General features: G+C 31.5%; 3 protein-coding genes across 3 annotated transcripts; 1 reads left to right on the plus strand and 2 right to left on the minus strand.

Moving 5' to 3' along the window:
• Positions 1-925: 925 nt before the first annotated feature.
• On the plus strand, positions 926-8,501 carry LOC134717908 (ATP-dependent DNA helicase RecQ-like). The gene is made up of 5 exons (XM_063580406.1): positions 926-1,015; positions 2,639-2,702; positions 4,863-5,449; positions 6,407-6,548; positions 7,960-8,501. The coding sequence occupies exons 1-5, from the start codon at positions 926-928 to the stop codon at positions 8,499-8,501; spliced, it is 1,425 nt and encodes a 474-aa protein (XP_063436476.1).
• A 3,584-nt stretch (positions 8,502-12,085) lies between these two features.
• Positions 12,086-15,894, minus strand: LOC134717909 (uncharacterized). The gene is made up of 4 exons (XM_063580407.1): positions 15,888-15,894; positions 14,025-14,656; positions 12,212-13,059; positions 12,086-12,158 (listed from the first exon to the last, which is right to left on the minus strand). Exons 1-4 carry the CDS (start codon positions 15,892-15,894, stop codon positions 12,086-12,088), a joined length of 1,560 nt encoding a protein of 519 aa, XP_063436477.1.
• Positions 15,895-16,123: 229 nt separating this feature from the next.
• On the minus strand, positions 16,124-18,369 carry LOC134719623 (uncharacterized). The gene is made up of 2 exons (XM_063582612.1): positions 17,853-18,369; positions 16,124-16,384 (listed from the first exon to the last, which is right to left on the minus strand). Exons 1-2 carry the CDS (start codon positions 18,196-18,198, stop codon positions 16,233-16,235), a joined length of 498 nt encoding a protein of 165 aa, XP_063438682.1. The 5' UTR covers positions 18,199-18,369; the 3' UTR covers positions 16,124-16,232.
• Positions 18,370-20,046: the final 1,677 nt, after the last annotated feature.

Below are 20,046 nucleotides of genomic sequence, written 5' to 3' on the forward strand. Positions count from 1 at the left end.
TAATATTTTTAGAACGGTTCACATTTTGTCATACATTATGCATGCTACTGAGCAATTGTCATCATGCATGTTAGCGAGAGCTAATTCGAATATTTTAACAATTTAAAGCATATTTTTTAAAATAAGACAAAAAGTCCTTCAATATACTAAAATTCTTGACTAAAGCAAATTGATTGTATACAAATAAAAATCAACAGTAAATTAACGTGATTAAAATTAAAATCGATTTAAATATAATAACATTATATATTCTATAATAAATTCCAATTTCTTTTAAAAAAGCAACAATATTTGTAAATGGAACATTATTGAATAAATCATACATATTGTTGACATTGAAATGCTTCTTACGAATATCAGCAAAGTCAATACAATTAATTAAAACATGTTTAATAGTGTACTTGCAGTTGCAAGGTACACATTGTGGTTCATCTTCATTTTTTAAAAGATACTCGTGTGTTACTCTAGTATGACCAATACGACATCTAGTAATAACACTCTGATCTTTTCTGCACATAATATTATTAAAAGGTTTGCCTAAATAAGAATGAATTTCATGTAATTCATTATCATCTTGTTTACTCCATTTATTTTTCAATATATTAAAAAACATATTCTCTAATATTAGATTTAAAATCAGTATATGGTATATCACAGTTAGATAGAGGGTCACCCAGGGCATTCTTTGCTTCAAGGTCAACAGCTGTGTTTCCAAGAATTCCAACATGACTTGGAACCCATAGAAATATTATTTCTTTCAGAAGAACTTTTAAATTCCTCATTACATATAAAATTTTGAGAATTGTTGAGTTTTTAATTTTAGTATTTCGTATAGCTTGTAAGCATGAAAGTGAATCCGAACTTATAATGAATTTGGATTTATCTGAGGAAGTAATACATTATTGCTTCTGCTTCGGCAGTAAAGATGGATGCATCAGATGGCAAACGGAGGGTTGCAGCTCTGTCCATGAAGACAGCAGCAGATGCAACTATGTCACCATCTTTTGATCCATCAGTATAGACAGTTGAAAAATCTAGATAATCGGCTTTAATTTCAGCATAGTGTTGCTGAATTAAAAGAGGATTTGTTTTATTTTTATTGTGTTCACGGAGATCAAATATCATTTTTGGTTTGGGAAGTTCCCATGGAGGACATTTGCAAGTTTTAACCTGAGCAACAGATTTTAAATCAAAAGAAGCTAAATGTGGTTTTAAACGTATACCTAACGGAGGAATTTTATTTTCATGTTTTGCAAAAATATCTTCATACATCTGATTAAAAACACAGCTGTAGACAGGATTATCTGAATGGGCTTTTAGTTTGACAGCATATTGAAGTCCAAGCTTCAAACGTCTGTCAGAGAGTGAGTGATCATCAGCCTCTACATACAGACTCTGAACTGGTGAGGTTTTAAATGCGCCTAGACAGAGACGCAAACCTTGGTGGTGCACAGCATCGATAATCTGTATGTAGGACTTCCTTGCAGAGCCATACAATATAGAGCCATAATCTAGTTTTAGATCTAACTAGAATCTATATAAATTGAGTAAAATGTTGCGATCAGCACCCCAGTCAGTGCTGCCGACAACTTTTAAAATATCTAAAGCTTTTAAACATCTCGATTTTAACATTTTGATATGGGGTAGAAAGGTTAACTTTTTATCGAAAATTAAACCAAGAAATTTGGTTTCATCAACCATTTTAATTGGGTTGCCGTACAAAGTTAGTTCTGGATCAAGATGCAATTTCTTTTGTTATGCCCGCGTCACACTGTCCCGATTTTTACGCCGATGACAACACGATTATGGAATTTTTCAAAATCGGGACTGATCGAATGCAGATCGGGCTATTCGTAGTGCCATCTTTAACCATCGGCCACTTTTTCTAGCCTTCGGGGACAACTTCGGGAAGGGTTCTTAATTTTTTAACATGTTAAAAATCCCCGAAGGCGCGTCCGATGTTGAGGGTTCGTATTGAGTTCGTATCACCATCCTCACCATCGTAATGTCACCGGGAATGCATCTTTAAACATCGTATTGCATTCGTGTTTCCGTCGATTCCATCGGGCAGTTTTGACATTACGATGTCTACACGAATGAATCACGAGGCTACCCGAAGGGCTTGTGATGGTAACACGACTTCGTGAAGACCTCGTTATCCCGTCGTGTTGCCATCGAATAAAAGTACGAAGGCGACAAGATGGAACTACGATGGCAATAAATCTAGACTGGTTCTCTGTCCTTTATCTGTTTGGCTTTGACAGATATAAGGATCAGGTAATGACCAACCATCTTTTTTTACAGGTTTCCTAATTTACATAAAATATACAGGGAACCAGACCTAATATATCTATATTTAGAAAGGGATATCCCATATTGAGACAAAATGGCGATGGCAGCAATGACGCTGTCTCTACAGACAAAAATCGCATTGGCCGCAATTAACAAAAAAAGGAAGACTGAATTTTCATTTTTAAAACCGTTACAATTTAAATCCGTCTCTGCTGCATACCATAATGACGCAATGATTGTATTGCCAACTGGCTATGGAAAATCTCTAATTTTTGAAGTGATCATGAACATGACAAAAAAAAAGTGCATCATCATCAGCCCATTGAATGCCATCATTCTTGAACAGAGTAAACGGCTCGGTAGTGAAGCAGTTATTGTAGACACGTCATTGATATCGGAGATAAAGAAGGGTATGTTATTATCAACATTGCTTCATATAAAATAAAAATTGATACTGTACATATGAAATAAATTATCAAACCTCAGATCAAACAAATAAAACGCCGGTGATTTCCTAATAAATACAAGAACCTTTATAGTTTTATTATATTGATGTTTTGGGAGGCGACTTTCCTGCTATGGAACTTGCACCCTTTATAGTATCCCCTAAACAAACTAATATATCCCAATAACAATTTTGTCACCTCCTCCATAATTTTTGTGTGTGATTTTATTAATAGTGATTAGTGTTTATGTGAGATTAGCTGCGGTATCGTAGCTCTTTAGGTCCTTTTGTTATTTTTTGACTATTTGCGGACCATAGAGGTCCGCAAATAGTAAAAAAATAACAAAAGGACCTAAAGAACTACGATACCGCAGCTAATGTGAGATATATAAAGGAAGATGTGGTGTGAGTGCCAGTGAGATAACTGCCCATCCAAATAACAATATAAAAAATAAACCATTGTAGGTCAATGTATGGCTAAAGCGTCGCCAGTAAACTTAATTTGCGACCATCAAATCCCCAATGTCGAAGCTTAAAATACAACACAGTTATCTCCTAATTGACAGGCTTAACTCAATCAAAAAACGTAAATTAATACACTATGAGCAATTAAATTTGGTCTGGGAAATATATCTGAATGCAAATGCACAGTTAAAAAAATATTAGGAACAACAAACATTGACTTAAATATATATCAAAAAATGAATTTATTTTTAGGGTTTTAAATTTTTATAAAATATGGAAAAAAATATAGAAAAAGCTCGTAGATTCATCTATGGAGATTATAAGAAAAACTGGTAGAAAAGTATAAGTAACCCTCATTAAGAATATGGATTTCAATTTTTTTTATTTATGTTCTTTTAAATTAATCTCATTGAATTTTTTTTTTTAATTATGATTTACTATCAAAGTACATTAAAATCAAGTCTATATCTTTGGAGAATACACTTTGGTGTATGTTGGTTCGAATCCAACTGTAGACAAACAAATGTACAACAATGTAGTCCTGTGAATTTTTAGTCCCTTTTCTCAAAACATTAGGTGTATTTTTTTAATCTTCTGTTGTCTATGACTTTTTACAGGGATATGCAAATTCTTCAATTGAATTAAAAAAAAGTACATAATCTTTTGAAAGCACTCATAATATCTTTCCATAGGTTTCAAATTATTTATGACATGTTTAGAAAATGTACAAAAAAATCATTCACCATTCCCTGAATAAAATTAAATTGAAAGAATATGCATTAAAATTGAAAATTTCTCTATCTTTTGTAACTTTAGACTAAAATACATGAACATGCACATCATTGATATAAATAAATTCCTGTATGCCACCATATATTTTTATCATCAGTGTAAAAAAAAAAAAAAATCCATGGTCTTGTCAAATTAGCTCTATCCATGAAGTCAATGGTGTCTGTCTATGTGTCCATCCATCTTTCAGGTTGGCAAATTGGTTTTCCTCACTTTTTTCTTCATGTTTGAAGATAGTGATTTAAAATTTGGTATATTATTTTATCATAACCAGTTACAGATCAGGATCAAAATTTGTCCCATTCTGATGATTTTGTGTGGAGTTATGGTCCTTTGACTTGCAAATTTTAAATAAATAATCAGATTTCCACACTTTTTTGACATTCTTTGAAGAGATCTTTTAAAATTTGCAAAGTTTCTTTATGACTGCTGTGGTGGTTCCTCAATGGTTGTTATGTGTGATGTCATGATTCTACTTTTAGCAACAGATTTCTTATATTGACCACCAATAAACATATAAATAGAAACATAGCATCAACAATGAATATATGAAACAATAGATAAAACAAAATTAAGAATGGTAATGGGGAATGTGACAAGGAGACAACTACCAGACCATAGAGCAGACAACAGATACTTTTATAAAAATAACTTATGAAACACATGATCGTCATATCCAATGAAAACAGTTGAATGCTACACCACATGTAATATTGCCCTATATCTTAACCACGATTTACCTGATTAGTTTTATTGTCTAAATTAAAAAGTCTTGATGTGAGCAAGTTTCAGCACTTAATCTTCTAAGTTCTATAAAAAATAGATATCATCTTATACACACCAGAAAAAATATCAAATTTTTTTATTCCAGGTTCTAGTGATATCTTAAAAAGTAGTTATACCTACTTACTGTGCCACCCAGAAGATATTTTGAAGAAGGAAGTATGTGATATTCTTTGTACAGACTCTTGGCAAAAAGAGATAACTCACATATTTATAGATGAGGCACATTGTGTAGTACAGTGGGGGCACGAATTTAGACCGGACTATATGAAAATTAGTAAACTAAGGTCAGTTTTCCCAGAGTCAAAATTTGTGGCATTAACAGCTACAGCAACAAAGCTTATGATAAGAGAAATAACTGACATACTTCTAATGAAAAGCTTTACAACCATATCTGCATGTGTTGATCGGCCTAATGTGAAAATTACAATAATAAAGAGATTACCATCAGCTGGAGGAAAAAATACAGCAGAAGAATCATTTAAACAGGTAATGGAACCTTTGTTGAGAAGCTTGTGTGATGATGCAGATAATTTTCCAAAAACTATAGTATACAGCAAACTAAAGTGGTGTGGAAATGGTTACAACATGGTATGCCAAGAAGCAGCAAAAGAAAGTGATCCAAATGCTGTGATTCAGAGAGTTTCACAGTATCATTCAGCATGTACAGATCAGGTTTGTATAACATATACCGGTATTTGCTATAAGCTGGCTCCTTTTAATTTTTGGAATGACTGAACAAATATTACACATCAATAAACTTCAATAAACATTTATTACAATATTTCCAAAATAGATAAAAACATTTAATGTACAATTAATTGATACATATTTTTAATTACATATACTTGATATATATGCATTGCCATCAAAATGATTTTTTTTTATTCTCCTGCATATCTTAAAAATAAACATACTAAATGGTTTATTTAACTTGAATAGTTGGTGTTATCTTTAAGTTCTAAAAGTGTAGGTACAATGTATACTAGCAATTAATTGTCAAACAAAAGAAGAAGTTCATGTTTCTCACATTTTTTGGTTTAAATACCTATTCAAAGGACCAAATCAATAATCTTGATTTTTTTTAACACAAAATGTAAAATAGCCACAATTTAATTCTAGATATAAATATGCAAGTCAATTGAAATTCTAAAAGTTGAACAGTTTAACAGTTATATATATTCTTCATATAGATAAAAATAGTATTTGTACATACATAATATGTCATGTATATATGAGCTTTTTAAATCAGTTTTTGTACAATATGCTTTTCAATTTACATCAATTTGAAACTCATCACATTCAGTAAGATTTTATTCGTAGATTGCTTGTTCCAACAATATTTTTTTCAAGCTTTCAGAGAAGTTTATAAATAACAATATTGTATAATTTATATCGGGTAAAATATTTATGTACAGCAATATTGATAATTCATACAAAAATTCAGTAGATAACACAACAAAATATATATATACAGACATAAAGTAAACTTGTTTTCAAAATGCATCTTAATCATACAATTCTTTATTTGACAGTAAACATCTTTATAAGATTATATACACGGACTAATTTGTAATATCAATCATAAGACGAACTTGGTTATGTCAAGCTTTAAGAAAGTATTTGTTTTAGATGAAAAAGATAATTGTTGATGATATGGCTGATGTGAATGGGAATATATCACTACTGTTTGCAACTGAAGCATATGGGATGGGTGCAGATGCACCAAATATAAGAAGAATCATACATTATGGACCACCTACTTCTGTAGAAAGTAAGATTGATAACTTACAAGCTAATAAATATTACACATATCATTCAACTACAATTATTTAAAAGGTGCATTATCACACATTTCTATGTTTTGTATGAATTGATAATCATATCAGCCTATGGTGTCAATAGCACTCTTACTGCTGAACAGTATATAAATAACACAAAGCTTAGAGGGTATTATAGCAGATGGTTAAAATGACTATTACACATACATGTATGGGATAACAAATCTTCTGGACATGGCTTTAATCTCTTTCAATTTATCTTAATATATTAGATTTAAAAAAAAATACACATAACTATATCTATGTGTATGCATTTTTCATGTAAATATGCTAATGCTAATACATTGTACATGTTTAAGTGTTAGACTGCAGTCACTGTCAAATTTGTAAAGGTGCTAATGAAGTTTTTGCAATTTAAATATCACAAACATAAAATTGCATAGTTGATTACTAATATAAAAAAGAAGATGTGGTATGATTGCCAATGAGACAACTATCCACAAAAGACCAAAATAACACAAACACTAACAACTATAGGTCACCGTATGGCCTTCAACAATGAGCAAAGCCCATACCCCATAGTCAGCTATAAAAGGCCCTGATAAGACAATGTAAAACAATTCAAATGAGAAATCTAACGGCCTCATTTATGTAACAAATGAACGAAAAACAAATATGTTACATATAAACAAACAACAACCACTGAATTACAGGCTCCAGACTTGAGACAGGCACATACATAAATAATGTGGCGGGGTTAAACATTTTGGCAGGATCCCAACCTAAGTTTATTAGGACAAACTACCCTCATTTTTAATCAGTTGGGGCTTGTCTTTTTCTAATTCTTTAAAGATTATTAGGTATTGTGCAAAGGGAGATAATTCTTGCATTATTATTGATTGTCTTCCCTAAGTTAAACAAACAATTTAAATTATCTAAACAAATTGATTACACAATATCTTGGGCTGGCTTTACCTATTGTGGCCGTTCCAACATGATTCAAATATCAAATTGGTTAAGAGAAGATATTACCAGCATTACAAAAGCCTAAATTATCACACAGTTTGTATTAGCCAAATTTGGCATGCCAGAACCTTTTAAATATTACATTACGCTGTGGAATTAGCTCATAGTATTAGTTAAATGTCATATTGGGACTTAAAAAAGCTTACATTTATGTCCTTTGGTCTATGGAGGATACTTCTCTCATGGACATCACACCACATCTCCTTATTCTTATTTCTAATCTATAAAGCTGGACGAAAGGAAAGCAATTACATAGTAAATGTTTAAAAACCTATTTACTATATTTTAGCAGTTGACATAGTATCTGCATGTCAAGAAGAATGCTATCTGCATAAACAGTATTAGATTTTTGCTTTAATCAAATGCATTTTTTTCTAGCTTATATGCAAGAGATTGGCCGTGCTGGCAGAGATGGTCTTCAAAGTGAAGCTGTATTGTACTTTAACAACAATGACCTAGGTGGTAACACCCCAGTTAGAGATGAAGTCAAACAATTTTGTAGACTTAAATCATGCAGAAGGCAATTTCTCTGTAAACATTTTGACTGGGAATGTGTGGCTTTGTTGATAAAACACAACTGTTGTGACATTTGTAAGGTGGACTGTAATTGTATTGAGTGCTTATCAAATTCAGCATTTGATGACCTTGATGTTGCTGAAGATGATAAAGAAGGTACTCCGTCACAGCTTCAAACTCTATTAGCAGCATATTTTCAACTGGAAAATGATTTAGTTGACATGCCAAAATCAGAAATTTTTACAGGTCTGTCTTCTGAGCTTGTTCCAGAGATAGTTAAAAATTGTTTATCTTATAAATCTGCTTGGGAGATATGTAGAAAATTTCCTTTCTTGAAATTTGAATATGCTTGTAATATATTCAAAATTATATTGAATGTCAAATCTGAATGTCCTGAGGTTTAACTTCATTCTACATTGTGCTTAATGATAAAATTTGTTAAAATTCATATGAAAAGCACCTTAATTTGCATCAAACAATTTCATATGCTTTTTTACATTAGATAATTCCTTAGAATTAGCCATATTTCATTTATAGTTTAATTAATACTAAACATGTGAATTTACAGTACTTAAAATATACATCTGTTAAAAAAAAATTCTACAAATGCTTCAGATTTTGACATTTAATTGTGTTTTTTTTTAAATAATAAGCATGTTGTAAATTGATAATGTATGACCAAATCAAATAATTTTCAATACTTTGAAATGAGAATTAAAAAAAAACAAGAACTCACTTATTTTTTTTTAGGCAAATTCCCCAATTAAAAAATTGGTAGAAATAAAACAACAAGGATTTTCTTCTATACATTTACTTTAAAACTGAAACTTATTAACTACCATTAATAAAGTTTATCATTCAAAAATATCTTAAAAGTTTACCATTTAATAAATAAGTCTTTAAAATTCTTTATAATATTTGTTCAACTAGTTCATAAGCTTTTATAAGTGAGGGCTTCTGGCAATTTAAACTGGAAATTTACTTATTCAGTTCTCTTGTTTTGATCATGTCTAATCAGTAAAACCTAGTATATGGAGTCACACAATTTTATATCATTGTTTTCAAAATATTAACAAAATTTGTCATTTACTTCTCAATTCCACATACTACCTTAAGGTGGTACCCAACACTTTCACTAACATTAATTTGGCTCGTTTAATTTTCTTAAAATTTTGACAAAGTATTTACTTTGACCCTTTGACAAAAAATAAAAATTTCAAAAAATTTTAACCAACCCAACTGTTTTATCAAAAAAATTACACTGGTTATATAGCAGTTTGACAAAAACCTATTTTGATCTTTGAAAAGCTTAATATTACCTTAACAACAAAACGTAATTAAAACATTTAGCTAATTTTACAGAGTTATCTCCCTGTAGTGTTAGGTACCACATTAAAGCAAACCAATTAATTAGTATGTGACTTTAAAAATCTTCAGTTTCCAATTTCTGTTGCAAACATCTGTATCCTTGGTTCAATCCATTCAAAGTAATGGCTAGTATTAAGCTGATTCACTATAGTGCTAGGAATCTTTGAGAAATGTTCATGTGCTCTGCCAGCCTCAAATTGAAATGGTTTCAATTTCCTGAGGTCTTTTAAAATGATCTTTTCATCATCTGCAGCAGATTTGTCAGAATGTTTTTTGGCTCTAATAATAACCTTTGATTGTTTTTCAAAATTTTCCGCAATGTCTCGAATGGCACCCAGAGCTTTTGTCCTATTCATTATGTTGCTTTCTGTTTTATTTGAAAACATATGTTTTAAGTGATCTTTCACTTTCTTGACTAGATGTTCCATAGCTAAGTCTGCAGGGATGTGGCCATTAAAGTGACCATTTGTGTTGACAAAAAGCCCATAAAATTCTTCATTTGCTTCCTTCTCAGACAGAAGTATAAGTTGGTGAACCAGAAAGCGTAGTATGTCAAGAGCATACTTTGACAAATTTTTATGACTTTTGAAATAAAGCATAGCTACTTTCAATAGCCTAATGCCTCGGGTTCGCTCTGGCAATTTTATCATATCCATTAGATCTTTGAAAAGCAGACCAAGCTCTAGCATCATCTGTGCATAATTTTTTACATAGTCATATTTTGGTGCTTTTGACTTTTTCATTAATGTTACTTTTCTTCCATCAGTTAGTTGTACAACAACTGGCTGTCCATTAACTGAAAAATAATTTGCCAATGTGGGTTACCAGTTCAATAGAAAAATTAATAATTCAACACAATGTATAAATCACAAAACAAATGTTAGGATTGATTTTTATAAGACTGCACACATTTATGGGGGTTTTACATAAAGCTATGATGTCGTCTTGCAAAGACACATTGGGTTTCCAGTTATAATATTTTTAGTTTTAAGTGAATGAATTTAAGGGGTTCATATCTTTTTCCATACTTTTTTTTATTGAAACAGTAGATATCTTTGACCACATTTATTTTGTGTCTCAAACCTAAATGTGATGTCAAAGATTTGATCACAATCCAAATTCAGGCAGTATCAAGTTTAAATATTGTGTCAAAATTTGCCACAACTGTTCAGGTTACTACCTCCGCAGTCGTATGATGCTGCATAATATATTAAAAATTCTAATTGTACATAATTTAGATGAATGGAAAATTATTTGATGTCTTATTCAATATAATTGTATTTCATAAGTATTTATATATTTTTGTAGCTTCTAAATTTGAAGAATAATTTTCTCTAGTTTTTATTGTGAAGATGTTCTAATAAGGGTAAAATGTTGAAATTTTGTCAGATGTTCAAAATCCTTCGTTTTTTTATAATTCAGTGTAAAATATTTTGCCTTGTTTCAAACATTTTCCTTTTCATATACATTGAGTAACAATGCAATAGGTAACAAAAGGGCAGTTACCAAAATTTAAGCAGATTCTAGTTTAAATTTTAAAATCCAGATAATTCATCATTAATGAATTTTTCCAACTTATGTATAATGCTGTTTTTTGATTGACTGAAAGGTAAAATGCTATTTCTATGTACTGAAAATTATTTCTCTGCTAGTGCATTTGTCATTAGTAATTTTCCTGGGCTAGGATATTTCTAGCCAATACCTTGGCAGATGTGGAATACTATTATAACCCAATAAATCATTTCTATTATTATAAGACAAATTTATTGTTATTCTTTATATAAATATACTGTCATCCCTACAACTGTTGAAATATTCACAATACATGTAGTATAAAAACCATCATTATTGGGAGCAAATGGCAAACTCAATGGAAATATATTATCAACGTCATAATCAAATACAAATAGGACAGGGTCAGTGCATTTGCATCAGATATGATTATATACAGCCTAAGCAATTTGACTGTGCAGTATACATATAAAAAAAATTATACAGTCAATACTCCATATGCATGGTACCTGATAACTTCTGAGGTAAAAAAAGATACAAAGAACTTTTGAAGACTATAAACAATTACATCATGCAAACAAAGGATGTTTGCCAAAAAAAACAGTTACTAGTTGAACAAATGCCTTATTGGTCTGAGAATTTTCTGTCATACCACTGTCCCAGGTTAGAGATATGGTTGGGATCCCACAACATTATGTATGTATGTATGTGCCTGTTTTATAGTGATTGTTTATGTGTTACATATTTTTTTTGTTCATTTTTTTTATAAATAAGTTTTCTTGTTTCAATTGTTTTACATCTTCATTTCGTGGCATTTTAAAGCTGACTATGTGGTATGGACTTTGCTCATTGTTGAAGGTTGTACAGTTACCTATATAAGTTTATTTTTTTGTAATTTTGGTCTCTTGTGGAGAGTTGTTTCATTGGCAATCATACCATATCTTTTTTTATATGATGTTATTGTATGTAAATCAATAATTCATTTAAAAAAATACCTTTTATTGCCTCTTCTGTCCAGCACTCATTTGTATTGCCATCAGATAAAACATATTTGGAAATTACATCACCAATTGTCTCAAACAACCATTGTCGCTTTTCTTCTAAGTTATTAAATGCAGGTGGAACATGTACAGTAGGCACAGATGAAACCGATTCCATTCCAAAATAATGCAGTATGCATTCTACAATATGCATGTCCACAACAGAAATAAAAAAGTCTTTATCTGCATCATACTTGTTTTTAACATCTTCTCCCACATTGGATCTTGAAATTCTATCTTGAAAAGACTTCAATGTTCCCAATTCTGCTCCACTTTCCTTTGAATATAGCATCTTAAATGTCATGGTTAAAAAGTTCATTAATAGGTGAAATAATTCAAAAGTTATTGGGGAAAGATGACTGAATTTCTCTTTTGGATCTACATGGTGGGCTCTCAAATTCTTTGCCCCAGAAAAACGTTCTCTGGTCAGTAAATCCCCCCCAATGTGAATCTTAACATCATCCATATGTTTTCCAACACTTGAAAATACATCTTCGACAACCTTTTCGTAGTAATCAAGTATTCCAACTACATCTTGATAGCGCTGTTCATTTTTGTGCAATACAGCAAGCGGGATAACTCTGGATTTTTGTTTTAACTTATCTGATATTGGAGAACTAATTTCATTTGGAATTACATCTTTAAATTGTCTGAAGAAAGGGATGTGATTTTGAAGCACGCGAGCAATCAATATGGTGTAGTCGTACTTGATATTCTGAATATCATTGGGATTAGGTATATAATCCCTAAATTCATTAACCTGCATAGTACAATGAAATGGTGACGGCATATGTAAATAAGAAAAATCAGTATTCTGTACAATTACTGCAGATGCAAAAGCATGTTCCATATGTGACTTATTATCGATTCTTTCGTCATGTACAGATGTTTTCCAATTCACATTGTCCCCAATTATTCTGAATCTTTTCAATTTAAGATTGTCTATGAGGTGGTGGTTGAAGCTACCTCCAATTAGATCTACAACTGTCAATGTTCTGCCATAGCATAAACATGCTCCTAAAGGCTGCAATCGATCATAAACCTAAAAATACACATATACGAACTGTGGGTTACAATTTAATGCTCACACAATATACCGTCCCTCACTATAAATATTTGGAAATCATTAAGTTGATGAACAATGAATTTGAAAAACAATCTAAAGATTAACATTCTCACATTGTAGTGTTTTGAATTTGAAACCATATATACAGATTGTCATCTTGTAGTAAACAATCAACACAGAAGCATAGATATTAAAGCATTTGTATACATGTAACATCTACAATCAGATAACAGTTTATTTAAATGACAGATCTATGTGTATTTATTGCGTTAAATTTCATTAGGGTTGTTATCGCTATTTAGTGCATTTTTACTTTGATCTTTTTTTTTTGATAATTTTCATATCATACTTCTTGCTTGAGATGGAAAAATTATCACTAGAAACTAAGGAGGCCATGTGGCGTTGCTAACGAAATTGACATTGAAATTGACGTCGTCATAGGTAAAATAGCGATAAACAGATTATCATTGGTCATCTCAACTCTATTGCTTTTCACACTTTCGCTGTACCAGCTCAAGTGACAAAATCAATCTTGTTGAGATAATCAACGATAATCTATAATTATCTCTTTGATTCATTCCCCATCTCCATTCTCTATTAAATATAATGCAAATATATTCATATCTGAGATCTATAAAGGCTGTAGAAAGACATCTTTTTTCAATTCATTTTGACTATGCAACTACAAGTTTCAGTCTATATACTTGGAGCTCATATATTGTATATATTTTGATTGGGGCTATTCCACAAAAAAAATGTGTGTGGGGTTGGAAAACAGTTTTTGTCAGCACCCACCACCCATACAATTGTAATTGAGAATTATAGTGCATTATAGTGTGAAAAGTTGCTGTGATACCCATCACCTATGAAACAACTTTTTATGTATTAATTTTTTTTTGTGCAAAAAGAACAGTGGAAGTCTATATTATACTTTTTTATACCTTCTGATCACAAATGTTATCCATCAATAACATTGACACCATTCTCTGTACACGGCTCAACTCTATATTTCTGGATTGCATCAAAATGGCATAAACAAATGCAGCTTTTGGTATAACTTTTTCAATCTTGGTGTAACAGGATCGTTGTTGTGGTGGAAGCATGGTTGAAAAGAGCAATGTGCAAAGTACTGGTAATTTTTCCATCATTTCTTTGATTATTTTAGACCATTCAAGCGATTTCAAGCTACTAACATCTTTTTTCATTAGTTCACTGACAAACAGCAATTTCCTGTTTCCCATTGTAGAAATTGATGAGTCTATTTCTGAACATAGTTCAGAAATAACTCCATTTCTAAAGTTATCCATCTTCATTAATGCACCATATATATTATTGTCATTTTGAATGACATTGATTAAGATGGATTTCTCTTCCTGGTTTAAATGGTTGTTACTTCTGCTTGGTGTAGTGGTCTTTAAAAATGTTGTAATATCTGGTAGAACTGGATTGTAAAGTGTATTTCTATTCATGTATATATAATCATGGTCAGAATCAATACATGTCCTTACATTATTTTCCGGTTGTGTCAAAATTGGTGTAATGGTTTCACCAGCATAACTATGGTCAGGAATTCCTAAAATGAATATAAATGCTTATATTTAACATTTAAATTAATACAGAGGAAAAACCTATGAGAACAGAGCCTTTTGACCACAAAATAATATTGTTTGAAAAAGTATGCAATGGATATCATAACTGACAAATTTCATTTTTTTATAATAAAAAGATATTAAAAAAAAGAAGCTGAAATACATAGACATAGATTATCAGGATTATCTCCCATGTAAGTGTTCAATTCAAGTTTATGTTACTTATTTTCCTTTCTGTTATGTTTCATATTCTTATTCTTTGCATATATAACATGTATAATCTAAAAGGATAAAATTTATCTTTGCACATACTATTAACATACACTTTATTTCAAAACTAGATCTATTAATAAGTTAACTTAATGCACATATATGCAATAAAAGTTACTTTCAATGCCAAGAGTATCAGGACATTTATCTGGGTGTAATCGGTAAGTGTATACCTCTTACTTAAACCCAGTCCCCAATCATGTATATCAAATAACTTTAATTGCCAAATGTACAATAAATTATATGTTCAATGTTCTTTTCCTGTAAGTTTCAAGGTTTGTCAGATGAATTGCATTCTGTATGCTGCGCTGTATCTTTTCTGTCTTCAGTTGATTGGATACCATAACATAAAATAACTGTATAACTGTAACATAAAACTGAACAAAAAATTATAATAACAATATATATACATTTCCATTATTGTCAAGAAATTTTGCTGATTTGAATCAATACTACATAATAGTATTCAGAGAGACCTGTTGGATTATTGTTACAAGCAGGCCATCAATGAACAACAAGCAGTAAAAACTCATGAACACTTTCTTGTAGTACATGTATGTATATTGAATAAATGTTATTGGAGTTTGTGTGTAAAAGTAACATAGTTCATTTACTAACTGGCCGTAAAATAAGGGCTTTTTAAATAAATAGCTTATTGACATACTAGTAGCGTTTTCATTAAAACAAAGATTTGTTTCATTGTTGATAGTTTTTCCAATTCCTCATTAAGGTACAGTAACAAGTTAGATTATTTTTATCTTCCCAAATAAAAAAAACCATATGGTTTCAAACATGGGTCTGAGTTTCTCTTAACTTGTAAAAGTTAGCATAATATGACAGTATAAAAGTATTTTTGCTTTACTGTAGTTTTTACATGTATGTTGTTTTTAATGAGGACATCCCTTTTTTTGCTTGCAAGGAAGAGTTATTTTTGTAAGAGGTTACCATACATATATAGAATGAAACAAAATAATTATGATTTAGATATAAATGTACCGCCATAGATATAAGATATATCAAATGGTGACATAAATATACCAAAGATTTATGGTGAATGGTGAAGTACAAATTAAATTTACCATAGATATATTGAACATGTATTTAGTGTGTATGTTGCAATATAAATTTACACTAAATATATGGTTTATATATGTTCCATACAAATGTAAATGAACCAAAGATCTATGGTGTATGGAGCCTTATAAATTTACCAAAGATTAATGGTGCTTAGCATGTCTGTCCACTTGAAAAAAAAACCATAAAATCATACATGTACATGCACTGGTCAAATCACATAAATTTAAACAAATTAAATGAACAAATTGAACAAATTGTCATGTTTAGACATGTTAGATACACACCTTTATTGCTAGGCTCTGCATTGGAAGATAAATCAACAAACATATTCTCAGAACTTGCATGTTGACTTGGTTGTTGAAAATCTGTAAAATATATATGCGTCTCATTACAAATGTAACTTAATTGAATAAAAGTAAAGCATTTGTACAAACAAGAATATGTTTTTTTTTATGAATTGATATTTGGATTTGAGAGTTGTCTCATTGGCACTCATACCACATCTGTCTATATCTATTCACAGAATTAAGTTGTTATTATATGTTTGTTCCTTGCATCCTGATCATATCAAGGTTCTTTTAAATTTAAGACTTTGACAATATGTGTCCAATTATAAAAGCCTGTGCTAGTCTTGTATTATTTTTAATTTCAGTTTCTTGTGTATAAATTGTATAAATTGGAGTTTGGTATGACATTTATAATCAATGAACTAGTATATATATTTGTTTGGGGGCCAGCAGATGGACGCCTCCATGCTTAAATCTCTCCTTGCACTGAAGACCTTCTGCTGTTGTCTGTTCTGTGGTCGGGTTGTTGTCTCCTTGACATATTCCCCATTTCCATTCTCAATTTTAGATATATATAAATGTATCTATGATTTACAAAAATATATATGGCAAACAAATCAACAATCAAACAAGCAAAGACTGGTGGAATTTATTACTGAAGAATTATTAATTAATGGAAGTGAATATGGGCATTAAAGTTCAAAAAATACCCAGCTAAATGAACATGTAATGCTAATTGCAATAGCACAATCACAATACATGTAAGAAGAAAGGAAATCTAATTTGAAGAACTTTACTACATGTACATTTCATGCATTTATAATGAAAAGAAAGCAAAAGAAAATATATAATTTTGGTGTCAAATAATATGATCCATTTGGATTTCCATGAAATATTGATCCCTATGTATACATGTATGTAAGTGGACAGAATTTTACAGTCAAATATATACATTTTTATAAAAGATAATTCAATTTAGACATGTGTTAGAACTGGAAATTTTTTTAGTTGTTGAAGCATTTGGATTGTGTCATCACAGGAAAATAAAACTGACCAGAATCTTTACTTGAGATAAAAATTATCTACATGTATTAGGTCGTTGGCTTTCCTAGCCTGTTTGAATGGTTTTACGCTTGGCAAGTTGCTTGGTAATTTTGGGGAAATTTTGTAAATTTGTTCAGTGTGAGCCAAGGCTCTGTGTTGACGGCCGTAAATTGACCTTTAATTGTTTACTTTTATAAATTGCTATTTGTATGGAGAGTTGTCTCATTGGCACTAGCACCACATCTTCCTATATATATCTATGTAGGCTATTTTTCCACTCATAAGTAGTGTGCCTTTATAACTTTGTTCAAAATGATTTCTGTTTTCAGATTAGTCGGAGATTACTCTGACGTCCGACGGCTGTTTTGCCAGACGGCCCCAGCTTGTCTGGCAAAACAGCCGTCGGACGTCAGAGTAATCTCCGACTATTTTCAGATTAACACTGTATGACTGTATTACATAATAACTGGTTGCATTGGGATGAAATTCGCTTGTTACCTACCCTCATTAATTTCAAGAGACGCTCTTTTAGGGTGAAACCCAACAAGAGGTGAAGTTGGTAACCTCTTGTTACAGACTACTGGTGTTGTAAAGTCATCTTTTCTGGCGGCCGATTGACACTCGTCATAAAACTCTACTGTTTTCTTGTGAAGTGTCTCTAATCTGCGTTCGCAATTCCGACAAATCACCCCTTTATCCTTTGAAATCCCTCCATATTTTAACAACAAATCCTTTATCGAAAAATCTAATAATTTTGAAGATATTTTCTTAGATTGATACGGTGGCTTTGAACATACCAGACATTCATCAGTGTTCTTTTTCTTAACATTTTGACCAGATTCAGACATGTATATAAAAAATTTATCAAGTTAAAAAATATATATATAAATATAAAACGGTAAAGATATATATAAAAATTCTCCTATAAATCATCTCATCCTTGTCCTTCCAGCAGGCGTATTTACGTTCTTAACATCCGTTTCCGTATAAATGCGCCAGTTTGGATGCGCATATTTTTGTGTCGGAATTCCGACACAGAAAATGGTTACTAGTTACCGGCCCTTGACAACAAAGGTATCTGTGATACCCGTATGTTGCAAGGGAGAGGACCAGCCTAGCAATAAATCCAGCTAAATGTAAGTTATTTTCGCGCTGAAATACATGTAAAGTGTCATGCGCGATATGCACTGGTCAGTCTAATACGACAGTTAAGAAAGACGATCACAAAACATGGAGCTCATATCATATGATTCTATGAGAACAAGAAAGGCGACAGTGCTGTTTCTATCAATTCAAATGGAACAAGAAGAGCGGCTATTACAGGCTCAGGATTTACGTTTACAAGTAAAAAATATTATTTTTTTGTAAATTTTTCATATCAAGTAACATTATGAAAATCATAAACGCTCCTCGTACACCAACACTGCAGGTACACGTATATAGGGAAACTAACTTTTTCTTCATTATTCTGATTTTTTATGTATCGTCTGAGTTGTTGTCACACAAATGTTTACCCCATAACCATTTTGTTTTCTATATGTCATATTTTGCCGCATTTGTTGCTTTCCCCACATATCCTTTAACTCTACTTTCCGCTATATAGATAACGTTCTTTCACTAAACAATTCAAAATTTGGTGACTATGTGGATCGCATCTATCCCATCGAATTGGAGATAAAGGATACACAGTTACAGTTAAGTCGGCTTCATATCTTGACTTACATCTAGAAATTGACAATGAGGGTCGGTTGAAGACATAACTTTACGACAAAAGAGATGATTTCAGCTTTCCAATAGTGAACTTTCCATTTCTAAGTAGCAACATTCCAGCAGCACCTGCATACGGGGTATATATCTCCCAATTGATACGATATTCCCGTGCTTGCATTTCCTATCATGATTTTCTTGATAGAGGGTTACTGCTCACAAGGAAGCTATTAAACCAAGAGTTCCAAATGGTGAAGTTGAAATCATCCCTTCGTAAATTTTACGGACGCCATCACGAGTTGGTTGACCGTTATGGAATAACCGTTTCACAAATGATATCGGATATGTTCCTTACGTCGTAACTACAATCCCCTTCCCTTTCATGAATTTGACCTACCGAATTAGACTATTTACCGGATTTGTAATTACATAAGCAACACGACGGGTGCCGCATGTGGAGCAGGATCTGCTTACCCTTCCGGAGCACCTGAGAACCCCCCTAGTTTTTGGTGGGGTTCGTGTTGTTTATTCTTTAGTTTACTATGTTGTGTCACGTGTACTATTGTTTTTCTGTTTGTCTTTTTCATTTTTTAGCCATGGCGTTGTCAGTTTTGTTTAGATTTATGAGTTTGACTGTCCCTTTGGTATCTTTCGTCTATTTGGTTAATAGGTTAACTTTGGATTATAGGTAAACTTTAACTTCTTTCTTTTGACAGTTATAAATATGTTTATCATGTTATTTACATAATATTTATTTGGGACAGGCGTATCAAGACTGATTCGTTAATTAATAAGCGTTTCACGCTAAATTCAACACTATTGTGTTATTTAGTCAGTTTATTTTTGTGGAGGAAGCCGGATAGAACCAGCATACTTAAGAAGAAAAACGGACACTCCTAGTCGATTCAGATTGGAGTCGAGTGCACCTGCCCAGTGCGGGATTCGGTCTCACAATATATGCATTGACTGGCTTGTGATATGGTAGTTCG

This window comes from Mytilus trossulus, chromosome 5 (genome assembly GCF_036588685.1).
Source record: "Mytilus trossulus isolate FHL-02 chromosome 5, PNRI_Mtr1.1.1.hap1, whole genome shotgun sequence".
Taxonomy (NCBI): Eukaryota; Metazoa; Mollusca; class Bivalvia; order Mytilida; family Mytilidae; genus Mytilus; species Mytilus trossulus.

Bases quoted from the DNA above. Each gene is read 5' to 3' on its own strand.
- LOC134719623 (XM_063582612.1), bottom strand. From the start codon at position 18,198: ATGTCTGAATCTGGTCAAAATGTTAAGAAAAAGAACACTGATGAATGT. The intron at 16,385-17,852 runs GTAGGTAACAAG...TATATTTTACAG, and splicing joins GTCTCTTGAAATTAATGAGG to ATTTTCAACAACCAAGTCAA.
- LOC134717908 (XM_063580406.1), top strand. From the start codon at position 926: ATGGATGCATCAGATGGCAAACGGAGGGTTGCAGCTCTGTCCATGAAG. The intron at 1,016-2,638 runs GTATAGACAGTT...ATTCTTGAACAG, and splicing joins CACCATCTTTTGATCCATCA to AGTAAACGGCTCGGTAGTGA. The intron at 5,450-6,406 runs GTTTGTATAACA...TATTTGTTTTAG, and splicing joins ATTCAGCATGTACAGATCAG to ATGAAAAAGATAATTGTTGA.
- LOC134717909 (XM_063580407.1), bottom strand. The intron at 13,060-14,024 runs GTATAAAAAAGT...GTGTATTTTTAG, and splicing joins ATAACATTTGTGATCAGAAG to GTTTATGATCGATTGCAGCC. The intron at 12,159-12,211 runs GTATGATGCAGA...TGCATATTGTAG, and splicing joins GGAGAAGATGTTAAAAACAA to AATGCATACTGCATTATTTT.